Below are 20,878 nucleotides of genomic sequence, written 5' to 3' on the forward strand. Positions count from 1 at the left end.
CTGTTCAAACAATTTTTGAAAGACCGGTAGTGACGTCATATCATTTACACTCATCGCCACTTTTTTCTTTTCTTTTCACTTCACTTGTTGACCAATACGAAAGCCACTCACACCACACGTGTCTAAGTAGAAGCCAATCACAGACAGGGAGTCACGCCCGGTCTTACAGACTCCTCCTCCTTTTTCCGACAGGGCCCAGCACTTCGTCAACTCGATTAAAACGTGCCTTCACAGTACAGAGAAGGAAGCTACAACTGTAAGTTATTGCGGTTTTTAATCACCCAGTGACGCATTGTTGCACATTTTAAAAGCGAATATCCTGCTCTGCGGAATAATTCCAGTAAGAGGCGCCACTTAGCCGTTGTATTTCCACCAGCAGGTCTTGCTTCTTCTTTTTTTTTTTCCCTCTCTTTCTCTCCCCCTCAATAGTTTTAAGCTAGCCAGTTCACGCCAGTTGCTGTAACCCGCCGTCATGCCGGAATACATGGACGACCCGTCCCAGCTCACAAAGGACAAGCTTAAGAGCGAGTTGCTGGCGCACAACGTGGAGGTCCCGAGCGGCAACCACAATAAAGACGTGTACGTTCAGCTTTATCTGGAAAATTTGACCGCGCAGAACAAGAAACGTGTCGCCGCCACGACTTTGGACGCCTTCTCCAGTGACGAGGAGCTGCCCCCGCCTGTGGTGTCCAGCAGGAGTCGCTCTTCCGGCAAAGTAAGTACCTACCCGTTTTTGTGATTTAACGTATTAAAATTCGACAAAAAAATAAATATAATGCTTAAATGTAAATTCAAAATGCGGCATTTCTAATTCTATATTAAGTTTGTGATATTCAGTGGTGCAGAAGATATATAAAAAAAAAAAAACTGGGAATGGAATCAAAACTTGGGGAAAAACAAAGTAGTAGTTCAATGTCAATTAGTTGGTTTCAAAGGAAACAGTACCACCATATGAAGCAAGTGTGGTGTGTGCATGTGCAATATTGTACATGAGACAAAGTGGAAAAATTCCAAGAGAATCCTGGGGGGGGGGGATCCTGTGGAGATGAATGCCAGTTTGAATAATTTGTTCCGGGGTCAAACGGTCACCATCAAAGGTGTAAAAATGAATTACTTACTGTACTCTTAACTTCTGGTGTGTATTCCTTTTCTCACATCATTTTCTTAACGTTCATGTTGAAGCTATTCCTTTCATATGGGGTGTCACAAGAAAAAGGTACGAAAGGAAAAATCGCCCCACCTTGTCACATATACAAAACAAATCAAGTAGAGGTGCAACAAATGCTCGATTAATCAACATCTAATCGATTATCAAATCAATGGACAACTATTTTGATAATAGATTAATCATTTAGCGCCATAGTTTAACTTAAAATTGTCCAAATCTTTGAGATTTCAGCTTGTCAACAGTAAATATTCTGATTGCTGCGTTCCTCAATGAAAGAAGACTGATTGTCTTTGTGTTTAATCAAAAGAAGACATTTGCAAACGTCTGCTTTCACTTTGGAAATCAGTGATCAACATTTTTGCCTATTTTCTGGCATTATACGGACCAAACCAGTAGCTGAATCATAATCAATTTGTGCATTTTCTTCACGGTCAATTTGAAATAAGGTCTGTTTTTTTTATCCGATTCATCGATTAATCAAAAAAAATAATCGGCAAATTCGTTGATTATTAAAATAATTGTTAGTCATTGCAGCCCTAAAATCAAGAAAGTACTGTATTTTCATGACTATAAGGCGCACTTAAAAGTCTTACATTTTCTCCAAAATAGCTTTATAATGCCAACATTTTTTTTTTTTTTACATTTTTTAATGTATCTCAAGATTCAAATTAACTTTGCTGGTTGCATTCCTTAACCGAAGAGCATTGATGTCCGTATAATTGGGAAGCTTTTATTTTGAAGGTGGCTTTCACCGCGAGTTGGCGACTTGTTACCGTAATGCCTAGTAGGAACAAAATTAGGGGCAGCTGGCTTGACTGCTACTTTACGAGTGGAGGCTGGCTTGACCGCAATCAAAAACTGCACCTACGAAGAGACACGCTTACGAAGCACAGTTTAAACTGCAAGCTATCAGTTACGCGGATTGAATGAATGACTAATAAATAAATGTCGAAGCTTGCAGATGACTATAGATGTGGTTTATTCTCAAATTGGTAGTGGGACATGTCTTGCTCATTTTTTAGATAATAAAATCACATTTATAGTCATGCAGGCTTCTATTGCACAATCTATTTTGTTAGGTCATCTCATCTCAATAAATTAGAATATATTGTAATAAATATATTCAAATTTATTTAGGTGTGCCTGTATATAATGAAACCCCCTGCCACAAAGACTGTCTGCAGTCAGGTTGGCATTGCAAATCAGAATCAGTTCTCAATTGCCTCACCTGGATAAAGCGTTAGGTTTTAAAGGTATCAAAAATATTTAAAACTTATATTAAGCTATTAAATGACATTAAATTGAAAGCTTGAAATAGCAGTATTTATTTTAGATCCAGTAGGTGTCAGTAATGAGCAACATCGGCCTCATTCGCTTAAGCTACCCTGAACTGATAAGTGCGATGGAAACACAAACCACATGGGCCACAGGAACATTTTACTACCAGGAACTCAAAGTTCCTGGACTGGTTGGTGGAAAAGCCCCAAATGTCATATTTGGAGCATATGCTTTCGTCAAAAGTATTGACTATTTCTATACAAGCGATTCTAACAACTTCTAAGGCAGATTTTCCATAAATCCGGAGCGCTCATCAAAGTCAGACAACATCATTTACAGATTTTGGAACTCTGTGCACACACAAGGCGCGGCGCATTATAAGGCGCCCCGTCCATTTTGGAGAAAATGTACGACTTTTAAGTGTGCCTTGTGGTCGTGAAAATACGGTACAATTTTGTTAAATGCAAGTTCTCCAGCGTTAGAGAACATCCGTTCAAATGCCTTTTACAGACATTGTATTCAGCATGTGCTATGATGTATTGTAATATGTAACTTGTTACTATATCACATTGTACGGTTTGTATAAGTATTTGGTTCTATTTTGATTTTATTTTGGCCAGCGAGGTCGGCATTGCAAATACCTTACCTGGATAAGGTTCAATGAATAAATAAAAAGTACATGAATTCAGAGACAGCTTTTAGTAATTTATAAATACACCAGTGTGAAGTTTTTGGGATCTTTAAATGTTTGCGTTGGGGGGGGGGGGGGGGGATTGAATACGCGTTGTACATTGCAAATATACAGACACAGAAAAAAATATATATATATTCATTTCCTTGTCTTGCACAATGGCAAACGCGGCATTATTCCGCATGCTGGAGGAGCTCGACGCCCTGGTTAGCACATCTGCCTCACAGTTCTGATGACCCAGGTTCAAGTCCGGCCTCGCCTGTGTGGAGTTTGCATGTTCTCCCCGTACCTGCGTGAATTTTCTCTGTGTTACTCCGGTTTCCTCCCACATTCCAAAAACATGCATTGCAGGTGGATTAAAGATTCTTAAATTGTCTATAGGTGTGAATGTGTTGTCCATTTGTGCCCTGCAATTGGCTGGCGACCAGTTCAAGGTGTACCCCGCCTCTCGCTCGAAGTCAGCTGAGATGGGCGCCAGCCCGCCTGTGACCCTTGTTGAGGATAAGTGGGTTGGAAAATGGATGGATGGACAGTTCCAGGATCAAACTATCACCATTGTAACACCTTAATTAACTGTTTACATTGCGAAGTAAAATAATTCAACTGTATGTTAATATTATAATAATAGCTCAGTTTGTAAGATAATACTCTTTGGCGGATTGGAAAAGGCTCCTTGCTGAAGTCGGTCAATGATGCATTGCCATCACTTGACACCCTTCTGTTGAAAACACTTATTTCTCAAGATGCTCATTGAGCTGTCTTATGAGATGCTGTTTTTGTGCAATTTTTGAGAAATCTCAAATTTTGTTCAGTTTCCAAATTGTAATACCTTTAGTGCATTTATATTCCTGAAGTCTTATAACTCGTCATTTTAGTTTGTGGTTTGGGCTTTACCAGTATGTACTGTAAATAGTAATTAACAGGTTTCATTGTAAATAACACGGTCGACAGCCTGATCACATTACATTTCAGTGATGGCGGACGTCTTGTTTGGGGAGCCACTTGACATGATTGTATGAACTGTGTGTGTGAAATTACATATTTGGCTACCTGTGGGGGGGCTTTTGTTCTATTCACGGCGTGGTACTTTTGAAAGACATCTGTGTGTACAGGTGGTAAACCACACATTCAAACAAAACAAAAATATGGAGAGTTACTCTTTTCTTGCTAGTAGCACCTCGGAACGCTGTTTAAAAAAAAACAACAGATATTTTGAGCTTTCATCCTGTTCGCTTGTTTTATTGAGGAAATGCTTCAGGTCAAAGATAACACTCAGATTGCACCCCATATGTGCAATAAATTACTGTGTTATGGAGCTTCTCCATAATTAAGCCCTTTGCGGATGTGCTGCTGTGTTACCCATCATGTTAACTGGTACACACGTTTGAGTTATTATAGGCTGCACAGGTATCTGAGGAGGTGGGGATGAATGTTCTGCACAAAAATTCATTCCTCACATTTTTCACATACCGACCGCAAGGCTGAATATAAACGTGTGATGGATTTTCTCCTCTCATAAAGACACCTGTGTCGGAAGACTGGTTAAATCTAATTTCTTTAATTGCAACCATCCCGGTCCTTGATCTTCACTCATCTGTTTACATGTTAGCTCCTACCTCCAGAGATCCCATAAGGAGTCAATGGAGGAGTGAGGAGGGACAAATGTTTGTAACAAATGTTTGAAGAAGTGAAACTTGCGCTCCTGGATGTTGTCATTTTATGGGCGTGTCAATTATTGATGCTCTCACTGTCACATCATTGGCATGGGTCACAAATTACTTATCACCACAAATATAACTTCATGGTTTCTTTCAATTCACACTCAACTCAAATATTATCAACACTGTTACTCTTCATAACTCTGCAAACTCCCCCCTCGCTCGCAGCGCATAATTGTAGTGACTTGAAAATACAGTATTTTCACGACCATAAGGCGCACTTAAAAGTCTTAAATTTTCTCCAAAATGGACGGGGCACCTTATTATGCGCTGCGCCGTATGTGGGCACCGCGTTCCAAAATCTGTAAATGTTTTTGTGTGACTTTGATGAGCGTTCCACTTGACTGACTGGGAGTATTTCCTGCCGACACGCTGCTTATATAGAGGAAAGGCGGACGTGACTGAGGACAGCATGCGGACGTTAAAGGGGGAAGGGTGCGCGTGAAAGAGGACGCTAAAGGCATAGCGCCGGTATGTGCATTGTGCATAACATCGGTTTGGCTAAGGACCGCCGAAAATGGCACCTACGAAGAGACACGCTTACGAAGCATAGTTTAAACTGCGAGCTATCGGTTCCGCGGAGGAACATGGGAATCGAGCAGCCGCGGGAGAATTCATGATCAAAAACTAATGTGAGTACATTGTTAAATACTTCAATAAAGTACAACTGAACTCAGTTTAGCTCCCGCTGCCTTGCATGCATGCGAGCGTATGTTTTAGCGTGCATGTATGCTACCGTATGTTTTAAGCTAGCGTATGTTTTACCATGCCTGTGCCCAATAATACGGTGCGCCTTATGTATGTGTTAAATACAGAAATAGACCCCGTGGTTGTGAAAATACGGTATGTAGATAGTGTTGATACGGTGCTTATTTGTGTGGAATGCAAAAACGGTGTAAAATTAGTTCTTGGTGGCCAAATGCATCTGACAAAATTGCATCCTAATTATATTACAGAATTTAATTGCCTAGAAACCATGACCCAGTGTAATAAATTAATTTCAGTATTATTAGTACTGCCCAAAATAAATCTGAGAGAAAATGTATATTTAAACTAGGGCTGGGCAATTCATAGATTTAATCAATTAATCATTCTGGGGAGCTCGCATCTATTTATTTTTTTAGTACTTCTATCGGAAGCAGTAATTCTAATTTTCAACTCTGCAATAAATGTAAACACAATTCAAATGTACAGCACTGTACACTGGATCTTTCATTGCTTTACTTCGTTACTCATGCAGCCTGCAATGAGCGGTTGTAAAGGAAAATCTGATGCACTCTGACTGTATAGACTTTACTCCACAGAGTTTGTGGGCTGACGTCCAGCTATGACATCAGGGTTCAGTTATGTTTCTTTCAAAGCTAGGGTGTGGTTTACTGGGGAGGGAACATGGCGTATTTCTGCCTTCCTCTTTTCCTACTCTCCGAAACCAGACTGTTGTGGTTATGAAACACTTAGCTGGAGCTCAAATAAAGTCTTGTCCGCCTGAGTAAATGCCTGAAATATTGTGAGACAACCTCTTGAAGTGTGGCTCTCACATTCATTACATGATGTGGAGTCCTTCAGGTCCGCAACTGAGAAGTGGGTGTCAGTCTGCAATACAACAGTCATTAGTGGTTCTGTATGTCTAGCGTGAAGCATTGTTCTTCCTAATAGATTGTACGTTAAGTGTCAAGCATTGCACTGACCGTAACCTGTCAGACACCATCCTAACAGGCTTTGTTGTCAGCTGCGTCCACACCTTACGGTGGCCTGGAAGTGCAAGACAATATAACAAATTGTGAAACACTTTTACATTTCGTAGAACAAATTAACAAAAACCGAAACACTTTGACATTTCAGAAAACACATTAACATAAGACGAAACAAATTACAAAAGAAAAAAGTTACATCTGCGTAGCCTACCCTTCCCGCGATGCTGGAGTCAATCGTGTTGAAGCGGGGCAGGTCTTCCGAGAGTGGGCATGGGATTTCTAAGAATGTCTATGAAATGGGACCTTCCCTTTCCGGGTGTTATGTCTTTTGTAAAAGTATTTCTGCTTTTGTTAGTGTTTTCTGAAATGTAAAAGTTTTTTTTTTTTTTTTTTTTTTTTTGTGTTAATTTGCTTTCTGAAGTGTTCAATAGTTTTTCCTTTTTGTTGTTTTCTGGAATTCAAATGTTTTGGCTTTTGTTAAATTTTCTGGAATGTAAAAGTGTTTCACAATTTGACATTGTTTTGCACCAGGCCACCGTACCACCTGGTCTAAAGTGAATTGTCATGGTAAGCGCGAACATGTATCAATAGCCTGGTTTACATGAAGCCTTCGATTCCGATTAGAATTGGTTTACAAGCCCAAACTGAATGAAAATGTTCCAAATAACAATCACCTCAATCGGAATAAACGAGCCGAATCCGAATGGCATTTCATTCGGTTTCATAGGGCTGGAATATTCCTTTTCCAAAACCGACCAGAAATACATTTTCGCCAGTCGTTTGGAATAGAGCCGGGAAAAGCTCTGTGTGCGCATGCTTCGTCTCGACATAAATGCGCGGTGACGTCATCGTTAAAGCAAGGCGTAAATAATGGTGGTTTCTGATGGAGTTTGTATGCGACTATCTTTCCAACTACTTGCAAGTTGTTTTTATCAAACGTTTTTTAAAAATAAACGTATTAAAAACAATCCCAACTCCTCTGCTGAATAGACAGCGGACCTCCGTCTTGATAAATGACGTGACATTCACGAAGAAGTCACACGGCGGTTCCAATTAAATGTTGTACACATGTATACACCCAATCAGAATAGATCAGTTGACCAGAGATCTTCAATCAGAATGATTTTAACCGGAATGAAAAAAAAAAAAAAAAGTCTCCATGTAAACCTGGCTAATGTTTCTAGAACGAGGCACAGCGCCTTTCACGTAAATTTGGTCATCCATCGATCACCAGTAGGTCGGAAACCTCACTCTCTGTACGCCACACAAGTTAGCCAGTGGTTAAACTTTCATCATTGCCTCATGTAGACAGGGGACTAGAGACAATTACTCTATGCTGATTTATCTTTCTGGCGAGATTACAAATCCTAGCCATGTTGTTCTTTGTAATCTGATATCCTGATCCTCAAATCATTTCTGCAGTTGTGTACTACAATTGTACTAGAGTAGCTTGTTGTTAGCCTGTCCCATGTGGCTATTGCTAAGTTGCCTCCTCCTGTTCACTCACTATGCAGTTCATTAGATGCACATCATTAGTCTGTGAATGTGTTAAAAGAGCGATATATACTGGAGCTGCTTTCTCAATGGCCAACTAAACCTTTTTCCCAGCTTGCTGTTCTGTGAAAAAGGTACAGATGTACGGTGGGTGGGTTGAAGTTGACCCTTCTAAATATCTATCAGCGGTTGAAGGGCACCAGTGTGTAAGGAGAGTATAAAGTTTAACACCCGAGACACACTGCCGAGCTAATCTAATGTATCTAATTACTGGAATGTGAAAAATCACTACAGCTGTGTGTCCGTGCACCGCTCAAGAGTTGGCTGAAAGGGACAGGCCAATAAAGGCTGGGTCTTATGTAATGCCTCTGCACTGATTTGCCATGAAGACAGTTTGAAAGTGGCTTAATGGCTTTTTTAAAAAACGAATAAGAACAACGTTGTCACAACTTTATCTACACTGGATTGATTAGGAATGGGAGTGGCGGAGGACTGTAACTTGATGGAAATGTGAGACAACATTCTTAAGGAAATGAAGTGCAAACTTGACATTCCTCAGTTGACTTACAGACTTGAAACCACAATGGGTGTGTTATTTGTACAGATTTTTGGAGCTTGAAAAGTCCCATATCTCAGAGTGAACTTAAACAACAGTATTACTATTTCTGTCCTAACACTTGAAAGGGGTATTTTAAAAACCGCTATAATACTGTAATTCTGTTCATTGTAAGCAGTTGTCTCATTCTTATTGATGACTACTGGCTGGGCATATGTTGCAGCTCTTTGCGAATGTTTTGATGTTCTCTTCTACAACCCCAATTCCAGTGAAGTTGGGACATTGCATTAAACATAAATAAAAACAGAATACAAGGATTTGCAAATCATGTTCAACCTATATTTAATTGAATATACTACAAAGACGAGATATTTAATGTTCAAACTGATAAACTTTGTTTTTAGCAAATAATAATTCAATTAGAATTTTATGGCTGCAACACATTCCAAAAAAGCTTGGGCAGGTGGCAAAAAAGACTGAGAAAATTGAGGAATGCTCATCAGAAACCACAGGTGAACAGGCTAATGGGAACAGGTCGGTGCCATGATTGGGTATAAAAGGAGCTTGCCTGAATTGCTCAGTCATTCACAAGCAAAGATGGTGCGAGGTTCACCTCTTTGTGAGAAAATAGTCGAACAGTTTAAGGACAATCTTCCTCAACGTACAATTGCAAGGAATTTAGGGATTTCATCATCTACTGTCCATAATATCGTCAAAAGGTTAAGAGAATCTGGAGAAATCACTGCATGTAAGCAGCAAGGCCGAAAACCAACATTGAATGCCAGTGACCTTCGATCCCTCCGGCGGCACTGCAGCAAAAACCGACAATGTGTAAAGGATATCACCACATTGGCTCAGAACACTTCAGAAAACCAAAGACCGTAAATACAGTTCGCGGTACATCTGTAAGTGCAACTTGAGCAAAGCAAAAGCCATTTATCAACAACACCCAGAAACGTCGCCGGCTTCTCTGGGCCCGAGCTCATCTAAGATGGACTGATGAAAAGTGTTCTGTGGTCCGACGAGTCCACATTTCAAATAGATTTTTGGAAATTGTGGATGTCGTGCCCTCCGGGCCAAAGAGGGAAAAAAAACATCCCGACTGTTATGGACGGGACATTTGTGCAGGTTCACAGCGACGAGAAGTCCTTTTCCTCTTACAAGCCTGGAAATGGAATGATTTGCTCGGATTAAGCACTCACGTAGTTCCAACTCTTACTTGAATGACATAACATGAATCACAAAGTTGTATAAAGACAAGATCTGTATCTTCATTGCAGATGCATGCAGTGTTGGACCAGTGAAAATATTGCCAAAAACGTATCAGACCGTCTGATTTATCTGTGACCTATCGCAATGATATTGCAAATGCAATGAATCATTCCATCCTATCCTTACATATTCTAACACCTACGAGGTCACAGAAGGAAACAAATCGCTTATAATTTAAATGCTAAACCAGGCTACCGTATTCTTCGCAGAAAGCACCCAGGAAAACTGACAAGATTCAGCCAGACGAGCTGGATGTGACTGCGCTGACTGATGAATACCTGAGAGATGAGCTGCTCAAACATGGAGTAGATGCTGGACCAATTGTGGGTGAGTCCACATTTCACTTAAACAGTGTGCTTGCCTCCTATTGCACACTGCACACAGGTGATATAATTCACGTGCCATGAAAAATTTGCAAAACATTTTTTGAACGATTGTGATTTACTGTACTTAACAATTAATAGCAGTAAATGTTACCTTTTTGCCACCATTTATGTATTTACTCATCAGTCAGACAGACAAATTTAATAATAATAACATAATGGTGAATAATAATTCATATTTAGGACCATTCAATGTTATGGTAATTTTCTTGATCAATTTCTTTCATTGCTTTTTTGTCATCCCACTTTATCTTTCCAGCATCAACCCGCAAACTGTACGAGAAGAAACTGAGGAAGCTCCTTGATGACGGTCCTGCACAGGCAACAATAACAAAGATAGTGGTCACGGAGATCCAAGTTAACCACAATGGCAACTCTGAATCTGACCTCTATAGTGACAAGGAGGACGGTAAGGGCATGCACATGACCCCTTAATGTACTTTTATTGGTTGATACCAAACATGTGGATGTTACTATATACACACTATTGATCTGTCACACAATCTAATGCAGACGTGGCGCCCCCGGGCACCTGGCCTCATGCAGGAGGCTGTTGAGCCAGCCACAGAGAACTTTTCATGCGCACAAATACACAAGCCGACGATGAGCCATCCTTTTGATGACATTTTTACGTTGAAAACTACCAGTACCAAACTATTGAATATCTGTTGTACAAGCCCAGGTTACCAGACATTTCATTTAATAGAGGTTATTTTTCAGTCAGATCATGTGACTGGGCATGCCTAAAGCCTCATGCTGTAGACATTCTTCCTTTCCTTGCTGAAAGAAAACTAGATGGTCTACATTACCTGGCATATACATGGAGTTCTATATCCTGTATGCAGGATTTTGAGCGACAAAGTTTAATTTCGTTTTGAAAGTAGCACCCTTTTGTCATCTTATGATCAGTGACCGTTTTGTTGTTTTATATTAATCCAAAAGAGAATGTATTTGTTAATGTATTGATTTTTAAACTTCCAAATACTGAACATGTTTTATTAAAATGTAATATGACTTATGCTTCTGTTAGCCCTTCATTTTACATGTAACATGCTGCCTCTAATATATGAACTCTCACATGGCTAAATGGTTAGGGTTTTATCTATTTGTAATCCTGTCTGTTTTTAGATGTGATAGCAGAACCGGAGCCTGAGCTCGTGGCTGCGCCTGAGCCAGTTCCAGTGGTGGAGAGGCCAATTCGGAGCAGAGGGAAGACACCCGTCACTACCCGCACTCACAGCAGAGAGCACAAGACTGTAAGCAGCTCCCCAACCTCGTTATTGTGTATTTCTTTCGTCAATTCCTAAACCTGATTCACAGATTTCTGTCAAACTAACTCATTTCAGGTTGCGTTGTTTTCTAGTCATACTTGGAAAAGTTCTTGTATACTGTTACTCTCTGACTTCCCGATTTTCTGACTTATTCTACGTGCAGTGACAGACTGTGTGATAATACTTCAGGTGGTTCCTCTCGGAAGACTTCCGATTCAAATTAAATTCTAATTCTAAAAGTTGATTGAAAGATTGATACCTTACTCAATGCACATCCTTGACTGCCCTGTCCTTCTCCTTTATCGTCATCTGTGGTTTGTGCCTTGTCCTTTTTCAGTTTGTTTGCTCTTAGTTTTGATTTACATTCGGGATGGGAGAAGCTGAAAGACTACTAATCTCAGAGATGCTCAATACGCGCTGATTTGAAATAGTAACACTAACCGCTTGAAATTTTAGCATGGTTTATTTATAGACCATAAACTGTTACATCCCTAATAACGGTTTGGTGGCCTTTGACTCTCCTCTGCCCTTTTGCGGCTGACGTGCCCTTCATTGATCTGTGACCATCAGTGTTTGCTGGGTGTGAAGGTACCAAGATTGCAATCGTTTGTTTGTTACTCATAAGATTTGAAAATGGGAAGATGTAATAAGTTTTATTTTTTTTGTGTTCTCGTGTCGCTGGAGGAGATGAGCACTGTCACTGTCACTAGAAGTGTTTCAGTGTGAAGTCATAGACACTGATATGTGGGCAGGAGAGGACACATCTGGGTTTTTTTATTTATCCTCACGCTGCAAAGGAAGTGTTGTGTTTTAAAAAAGTTTTTTTTATTTTTATTTAAACTGTGCAGTCACTCCCGATACATAGTGAGCCTGCGGTTTCTTTCTCAAATCTCCTTTTGAGCTATGCTGTATCTCAGACTCGAAGCACATGATGTGGATTACCCGTTTCCATGGCATGGCATTCTTTTGGCGGCTGACTTTTTCTCTAAACCTGTCTGCTCTCGATATCTTCGTGGTTTTCTGGGTTGTCCACATTTCAATATGCAGAAAGGCCTTTATTTTGTTGCTTAAACATTCTGCTCACTTTGTTTTATTCTTTTCAGCAAATAATTACTGTGTTCCGTGTGTGTGTGTGTGTGTGTGTGCGTTACTGGTTTTGGCTGAGCAGCTCCTCCTGCTGTTTAGATGAACGTTTTACCTACTCAAACAACAATTTTAATTTTTTTGTATTTTTTTTTATTAATTGTTTTTATCCGAAACTATACTTTTTCATAAAATGTATAGTCCACAACCAACTCCACTTTTGCTTAGTTGTGTTTCTGCAATTTTTTTGTACCTCGTGCTAGGGTTGCACAGTATTGTTAATTAAAAAAATTTTTTTTTTTTTAAATGTAATTTATTTATTTTAATACCCCTGTGACGATAAATTGCAATATGACAAAAATAGAGGAAACATAAATGTGTGAAAACCAGCAGGTTTCTCTTTTTCTCCTCACTGATTTATTGTTTGGACCGTTTCTAATAGATTCACTGTAAAAACTGCTCAACAGACCACAGAGGTATCCTAACGCTTCTGGGTTTAGTCTACCTGTATTATGTACTGTAGTATTGAGCAGGTTAATAGTCCTGCCAGACTTCGAGTTAAAATCATTAATTTTTATGCCTGGGCTGCTTGCTGACCAGTGGGTTGTTGGTCACTTGTTTTGTTTTCTAATGATCAAAAAAAGCATATAGTCTGTTTGGCGTTTTGTTCTTTTGCCACGGTACTATTCAGTACAATAAAAAAAAATATATATATATATATATATATATATATACACACACACACACACACACACACACACACACAATGACGTTTGCTGGACTAACAGTTTTTCTTGCTCTCTCTGTAGACTCACAAGGGTTCCCCAATGAAATGTTATGTGAAAATGACCACTAATAAGCCCTATTATGTACTGAATTTGTTTTACATTGCTAAATATTAAAGGAGAACTAAACCCAAACATTTTTAACGAATGTCTAGATTGTATGTGCCTGCATTAGTCAAACCACTGTCCTCTGATAAATGTTGTGTTCACGAAATACGAATCAAACAGAATAATTAATGTAAATCATTATCAACGGCAGAAGTGATGTCACAGACACGTCTACTCCCAGAGCGCACCGTTAAACTGTGTTGGCTGAGAGATTGGAGAGAGAAAAACCTGTCCTTTGCCAGCTCATACAGTAGGCTACATCTGTTTTTTACCATATGTGGTAGACAAATCCCTCCACACCGCCCTTGCCTGCCTGGCCTTTTTGACGATTGATGAGCAGAAATAGTCAGCCCAGTGCAGCGTGTTAAATGATTATTTTCCGCCAAAGTTTGTGGTCAAGCCAGTCCGCTTGCCTCTTCAGCTCAATCTCGAAACACCAGGGTTCAAAGTGATCTTCGCAGGTGACCTTGTACTTTCTTAATTTCAATTTGGCCACAGAGGGCCCGATTCCAATCGACAAAGCCACTAAGCCGCTATATTTTGCTTTTGTGGAAATTTCACTGGATTTGGAATCCGAAAGACACTTTTTGCCGAAGATTTCCCCCCTGTCATTTGTGCATCCAAAAGCCTGGCATTCTTGCATTCAGCTGTGCCGGAATTGGTGAATACATGTCACATTCTTGCAAATTTGCACTCTCGCTAAGAGCAGATGCTATGTTTCAAATGTCTTTTAGAATAAATACTTTGTTGATTTAAGTAAACAGCAGCTGATAAAGAAAAGATGCACATTTAATGTGCAACAGAAAAATTTGACATCTTGGGTTTAGTTCCCCTTTAAGAATGACATTGTAACAAAGAATGTAAAATATGTGCAAAACGTTTTGTCCAACCACCCTCTGTTTGAAACCCATTTAGCTCCATCATAAACAAGTGGCAACAGAGGCTCTTCTCAACACAGCTCTGCTCGAGGTCAGCTTTGTCTTTCTATAATTTGTTTTGGTAGGAAAATATTTTAAGTTTTTACGCAAGTTAAATTTTCCTCTCTACAGACAACTTGAGCACTGCACAAAATCCATTTCGCCAACACAGGGCACCCCACAAACTTGTTTTTAATGTCATGAATTTGTATGCCATGATAGAGAGGGAGGGGCAGAGTTGGAAAAACTAAAACCACAACACAAAGTGACTGGGCCAAATAGTGACTTTCTGTAACTGGTTAAGGAAGGCACAGATTTGGCGAGAGCGCCGTACAACTCAGCTGACTCATTCATGGCACACTGTCCCACTTTTCTCTCCAGAGCTTGTGTTATGCAATGAGAAATACTACAGTTATTTTGTTTTTAATTTCTGCACATGGTAGATCGGGCCATTCTAGACCAATATTAGAAAAGAGTTTGTCTTCAAGACCTGCAGTTAGGGTGTGTTGCACTCAGATTGTGCTGCTTCTATTTTGTGCTTTCATAGACTCATCTAATAGCGCACTCTTTCTTCAAGCTGAAGAGCCAGCCTGAGGAACAAAGTCCTCGCCCAAGCAATCTAGGGCCTTTCCGCCCGTTGGTATGCTAAACCAAAATTGACCCTGTTACTTTTAGCTCCTATGTGCTGTATTTCACCTGTTAAGAATGAGGAGTCCCATTGGTCAGTATTTGGATCCAAGGCTGGCAGTGAGACTGCAGGGGTACATTTTGACTTTGACAACTGTGGCGGCACCATGACTTCTCTCTATATTATATTTCCTCCACACGTGACATCTAAAACTAAAAGGGTCCGTTTGGGCGGTGAAACCACTCTCACGTATGCCATATGCCTGGTTCTGGTGAATACATAAATTTGTGCTTGTGCATACACAGTTGTTGAGTTTCTGTAGGGCCAGTAGTGTGACAGCTGGGAGGTTCAAGCTCGCAATCTCTCACGCACTTTTTCGGCAGGAAGAGGTTGGACCTCCAAATGACCTGCCACTTAAAAGGAGACGAGAGACAATCACAAACATCCTGTCCAAATGCAGCCCTGTAAAGAAGCACAGTAGTACGTCCTCGCTGTTCAAGGAGAACAATGTGTCAAAGGTGTGCAGTCACAGAGCCACAGCTATAGACGGTTTTACTGGTTTGTGTAACCCACATCCAGTCCAACTTTGTTAAGCACTAGGTGGTCACCCGGTGAGGTATCTACAGTAATTAGTTTGGGGGTCATCTGTTAACTCAGGCATTCACTTCTTGGTGATTTGTGAGTTTAATGAGGGAAAATATGCACAAATCAAAATTCAGTTCAATTAAAACAATCAAGTTGATGACATTGGGCCACCATTTTTCAAACATAAATGCATATGATGACTGTGTCTCTGTAGGTGGAGAAGATAGCAGCCGGTGACCAAACTCCCAAAGTGGGTGAGAAAGATGTTCTTAAAGAGCTGTTCTCCAATGATGTCAATAGTCCAACAGGGATCATGTAAGTACTTGAGTGCAAAGTATTTGTAAAGTAATTGTATTATAAATACTATGGATACTTACCTAGTGCTTGACAACCCTAAATGTTTGCTGAATTCAAAAGGAAGAGTGGGCCAAAATATCTCCACAGAGATGTGAAAGACTAATTTATTCATTCATCTTCCATACCGCTTATCCTGACTAGGGTCGCAGGCGTGCCCACCCTGAACTGGTCTCCAGCTAATCGCAGGGCACATATAAACAACCAACCATTCGCACTCACATTCACACCTATGGGCAATTTAGGGGGAGACTGGTAAAAGATTAAAAAACATTTAACCTGCACTGTCCAGTTTGCAGGATTTATTTCAGTCATACTGATAGAATTTTTGACTAAAAAGTTACTGAATCGATTTCCACCCACTGAATCGTTTCAGATTGTATCATTCTAAATGTACCAATATTGCCCTTGTATCGAGTCAGCGACCACGAATAGTGATGCGAATCAAATCGTAACTAAAATAAATTGTGATACGGATCAAATAGTGACTAAAATTAATAGTTACATCCCTACCATTAACCACAGAGGATGTAGCACGCACAGGAAGCCAGACCCAATGTTCAGTTAATGAACGTTTATACATGCTAGAGGACTGGTTCCCAATGAGATAGTCTGGGAGTGTTAATCAAACTTTCAAAAGATTAATTATGCTCAGATTTACTTGTAAACATGGATTTGAAAAGTTTGGTTTCAGTCGATTTATTCCAAAACAAAATATTTATTCCAAAACAAAATATTTGAATGCCTTTACTGCATTGTCTGTTTACAAATAGCTGCAAGTTCCCAACAACATAAACGAACGAGAAGTCTTTCCTTGTTTTTTTAGGGCCACTTGTAGACGACCAATCCGGGGAGCCGCCGGGCGCCCACTGATCTTCAGCGATTTCTGGAAGGATGAAAACTCATACTTCTCTCCCAAAACTACTAAAACCATCAGCAACTCCACCTCTTCCTCTTACACAGAGAGCTGTATCATCAACAGAGTCAACAGCTTGCCAAAGTCTTCTTCTAAACCCTTGTCCAGCACACCCACACTCCTGTCTGCACCTCCCCCTACTGGTGCAATGAAAGCAGTGCCCCAAGGCATGTCTCTGTGGAAAAAGGTGCTCCTACTGGCAATAGTGGCTGCTTTCCTGTTCTTTATTTACCAAGCCATGGAAACCAATACCCTCAACCCATTTTCAACAGCAGACTCAGAGGTGACCAGTGGCAGCAAGGCATAGTGTTCATGGTGAATGTAGTGGGAGAGGACTGTTTGCTCATAACATTTAAATATATCTGTGAATCGAGTCTTTTTTTTTTTTTTTTCCCCCACAGATGGTCTGAAATGATCATTGTTCACCATTGTTTGTTTGTTTTTGTTTTTTTTTAACTCACTGGATGTTGGCCCATTGTGATCATAACAAAGCCAACCACTTATACAAAACCCCAAATATTGTAGCTAATGTGGACTCACTAATATTTTATCTTTGTTTTTTTAACTTGCATGGCGTGATTGAACTTTACTGTGGTCAAGAGGTTGCTTGTCACAGAAGATAATAGCCTTGAAGATGGGTATTTCTTTTTGTACTTAAGCCAGCTTTCTAGGCTTATCCAAATAGTGTAAACCTTAGAGTTTTCTTAAATGTTCTCTTTATACTTGCATTCTACCTAATTATGTGTTCATGTCACAATTATTGAAATACAGTATTGAATTTACTCAATAAACTATAGATATGTAATTCTGTTGCATGTGCGTTTAATTTTGTGGAAGCGTGGATAGATTACCTTTTGGTCATTGTTATTGCATACAAAATTTGTTTCCCGATTAAGTGTGTTTTGTGATGCCTTTAATTGAAGTCATGAAGTTATTCCTCCCTGAGTCTGTTATGGCATATACATTTGTAGTGACAACAAATCCATCTACTTGTGGATCAGCTACTAAGAACTGGAGGTCATGAATGTAAACAACACAAGGCAGGTGTATCTGGCCTGTTTGGATCTGATCCCTCACAAAAAGTTCACCTTTGCAAAGATCTGGCTGCTGTACGGTCAGTTTGAGATCAGACAGAAGAACCTGCAGGGTGCCAGAAAGATTACAGGCACGGCGATCTGGATATGTCCAAAGAACAAACTCCTGAAGGGCTACATCGAGCTGGAGCTTCAGCTGCACAAGTTCGATCGCTGCCGGAAGCATTATGAAAAATTCCTGCCGTTATCGCCTGTAGAACTACACCACCTGACTCAAGTTTGCCAAGCTGGAGACCTCCCTGGGCGACGTCTTTGAGCTCACCATTGGACAGCTGATACTGGACATGCCCGAGGTTCTGTGGAAGTACTACATCGACTTTTGAGATGGAGCAGGAGGTGTTTGGGAACACGAGGCAGATTTTAAAAAGAGTAGTGCAGTGTACCCAGCATGTCAAGGTTTGGATCAGCTACGCCAAGTTCTTGTTGTCGCTGGAAGGCAGCAAGCGGCTGCACAAGTGCCATCAGGTCTTGGCGGAGGCCAAGAAGAGCCTGAGGAGAAGGAGAAAGAGACTCATGCTGCTTTTGTCTTGGAAGGCCGGATTCGGTTTGGATGGCAGCAGGGAACGAGTCTGGAATCTGCTACCTGAGAAGGTCGAGGAGGAAGAAGAAGCTCATGGTCGAAGAGGAGTCGGACGCGGGCTGGCAGGAGTACTAGGACTACATTTTCCCCGACGCCAACCAGTCCGACCTCAAGCTGTTCACCATGGCCAAGATGTGGAAGAAGCAGACTGCCAATGATGACCAGAACCGTCCGGAAACAGTCATTTGCATGCAAAAATTTTGAAATTTTTGTTTTCATCATCATCATTTCATTTTGTGCTCAATACATTTGAATTGAATCATTAATTAACCCTTGTGTGGGGTTCAAATTGTTATTCAGCCAGTGTTTTTGGGTCTGGTGGATGTGTTGCATTTTGGGGGTTTTAATGCATCACAAAATACTTTTATTAAAATACTAAAGATGTTTACTTCCTCCCAATTAAAAGCTGTATACACAGTATGGTTAATATTTTCCCTTTACCTTTGTTAGATCAAATTTATTACTTGTTTGTTAAAATGTAACAAAGGCAAAAAAAATTATCCTGATATTGGGTGGATCACAGATAAATTTATTGCATAACTCAGACTGTTTTATAAAAAAAAAAAAAAAAAAAGCTAACTAGGGATGGACGAGTACCGACACAAGGTATCGTTATTGGACCGATATTGGCCTTATTTCAATGTATCCTATCCTCCTTGCCAGTAGTTAGCGCTACAATGCAGCGGTTTGACACATTGGCGAATCATAGGCGTCAGAACGAAAGAGTGGTCGGCCATGTTGGAAAGGTCGTCGTTACCATGAAGGCAACGGCGCGCTATTCTTGTTTACATTTAGACAAACAAAAACAACAGCTTTTATGTATTGCAGTATTTGTCTGGCACGGTCTGCCCCCAAACGTAGATATCACAGATCACTTATAACTTTAGAAAACACCGTGCAGTAAATTACAGACGTGGTGTTGTAGTTTTGACTGCTTATACATACACACACAGCAACATCAGAATTTGCACATTAATTTTTTTGGGGGAATATTTTTTTTTTTAAATTGATGTTCATGCTGCGGTTAAAAAAAATAAGCTACTATTTACTCTGTACTTGATTAATAATTTCAGTGTACTTTTTACTTGAGTCACATTATTGTCAATTAACTACTCTTAATTGAGTACAATATTTGGCTACTCTACCCACTTCTTCCAGATTGCTTAATTTGTTAAAATAATAAAATATTAATTAATTAATTATTTGCTGGGGCCCGGGGATCCCCCCCAGACCCTCCTTACAATTTTTTTTTTTTTTTAGTCACCATTTTCATGCCTTTGGTGTTTGCATGTCTGAATCTAAAATGTTAAATTTATAACGGATACAACAGAAAAATTGTAATATCATGAAGGTGACAGTATTTGCTGTACTTCCCCCCCCCCCTCCCACCCCCACCCGAAACTAAAGCACTTTGAATCAATCAATATTGCTTAGATATTTAAATAAACATTGATACTGTACAAAATCAAATCTAAATCAGAGTCGTCAGTTATGATTGCACAAACGTGTTAAATCTTCCGGTTGACAGTTAAACGCATAGTGACAATGACTGAAACAAACTTGTCAAAGTTCACTTGCTGTCTGCTGGAATTACTTGGAGTTACTGTGTACAAACAAAGGATACATAACTGATTTAATGAGCCATTCACAGTTTCACTGTTTAGGTTTGTGTGTACTTAGACTTGCATGACTTAATCTTTGAGAAACTCAACTTTGTTTATAGAGCACTTTAAAAAACAACAACAGCATTGTTTTGTTCTGAACACTTCATTGAAGGTATGCTTTAATGCATGTAACATACTGCACGTAGCCTACAGTGCATACAGCGTCTCGTAAAGTCCGATGAAACCAGTTCATAACATAGCATGCAGAAGAAAAGATGACACTCGGCTAAACAGTTTCATCTTTATAATTTTGGCCTTTATTTTAATGAAACATTCACTTATTTGGGGTGTCATATGAAGCGATACTGTCTAAATTGTGCATATTTGTCATTAGGTCAACATGGTGTCATGTTTGTATCGTGCGAGCACATGTATATTATGTATGTGTAATGCAAAAAAATTAAAAATAATTTCATCATGTATTAACATTTCATCGTGTGTAGTTATCATCTTATTATTTGTGTAAAGAACAAATATTTGGATACTTTCCAAATTATTGTTTTAATCCCCTTTTTAGAGGAAACATCCAAGGAGCCCGTTGATGCTTTCAGTCGATCTTAAGAAAAGTAATCAAATTGTTACTTTGATACAGTAACTGAAATAGTTAGACGACTATTAAGTTTTCAAGACGGTAAATTG

The 20,878-nt window shown here is 39.8% G+C and overlaps 1 protein-coding gene and 1 long non-coding RNA gene across 3 annotated transcripts; one reads left to right on the forward strand and one right to left on the reverse strand.

The window, feature by feature from the left end:
* The first annotated feature begins 172 nt into the window (after window positions 1–172).
* tmpoa (thymopoietin a) lies at window positions 173–17,706 on the forward strand. 2 transcript variants are annotated; one of them, XM_061668161.1, is made up of 8 exons: window positions 173–256; window positions 430–715; window positions 10,081–10,198; window positions 10,514–10,663; window positions 11,383–11,510; window positions 14,417–14,470; window positions 15,846–15,946; window positions 16,812–17,706. In XM_061668161.1, exons 2-8 carry the CDS (start codon window positions 473–475, stop codon window positions 17,206–17,208), a joined length of 1,191 nt encoding a protein of 396 aa, XP_061524145.1. In that variant the 5' UTR covers window positions 173–256; window positions 430–472; the 3' UTR covers window positions 17,209–17,706. The 2 variants fall into 2 exon arrangements, with proteins under 2 accessions (XP_061524145.1, XP_061524147.1); XM_061668163.1 differs by lacking the exon at window positions 14,417–14,470.
* Window positions 5,629–6,815, reverse strand: LOC133397367 (uncharacterized). Its single transcript, XR_009767597.1, has 3 exons — window positions 6,761–6,815; window positions 6,544–6,607; window positions 5,629–6,448 (listed from the first exon to the last, which is right to left on the reverse strand). It is a non-coding gene; the product is annotated as an uncharacterized LOC133397367 (long non-coding RNA).
* Window positions 17,707–20,878: the final 3,172 nt, after the last annotated feature.

Source organism: Phycodurus eques, chromosome 22 (assembly GCF_024500275.1).
Source record: "Phycodurus eques isolate BA_2022a chromosome 22, UOR_Pequ_1.1, whole genome shotgun sequence".
NCBI classification, from domain to species: domain Eukaryota; kingdom Metazoa; phylum Chordata; class Actinopteri; order Syngnathiformes; family Syngnathidae; genus Phycodurus; species Phycodurus eques.

What these genes read in the sequence shown, in the direction of transcription:
- tmpoa (XM_061668161.1), top strand. Translation starts at nt 473, where the DNA reads ATGCCGGAATACATGGACGACCCGTCCCAGCTCACAAAGGACAAGCTT. An exon ending in GGAGTCGCTCTTCCGGCAAA is followed by an intron (nt 716 to 10,080) that starts GTAAGTACCTAC and finishes TATTCTTCGCAG; the next exon opens with AAAGCACCCAGGAAAACTGA. An exon ending in TCAACACAGCTCTGCTCGAG is followed by an intron (nt 14,471 to 15,845) that starts GTCAGCTTTGTC and finishes GTGTCTCTGTAG; the next exon opens with GTGGAGAAGATAGCAGCCGG.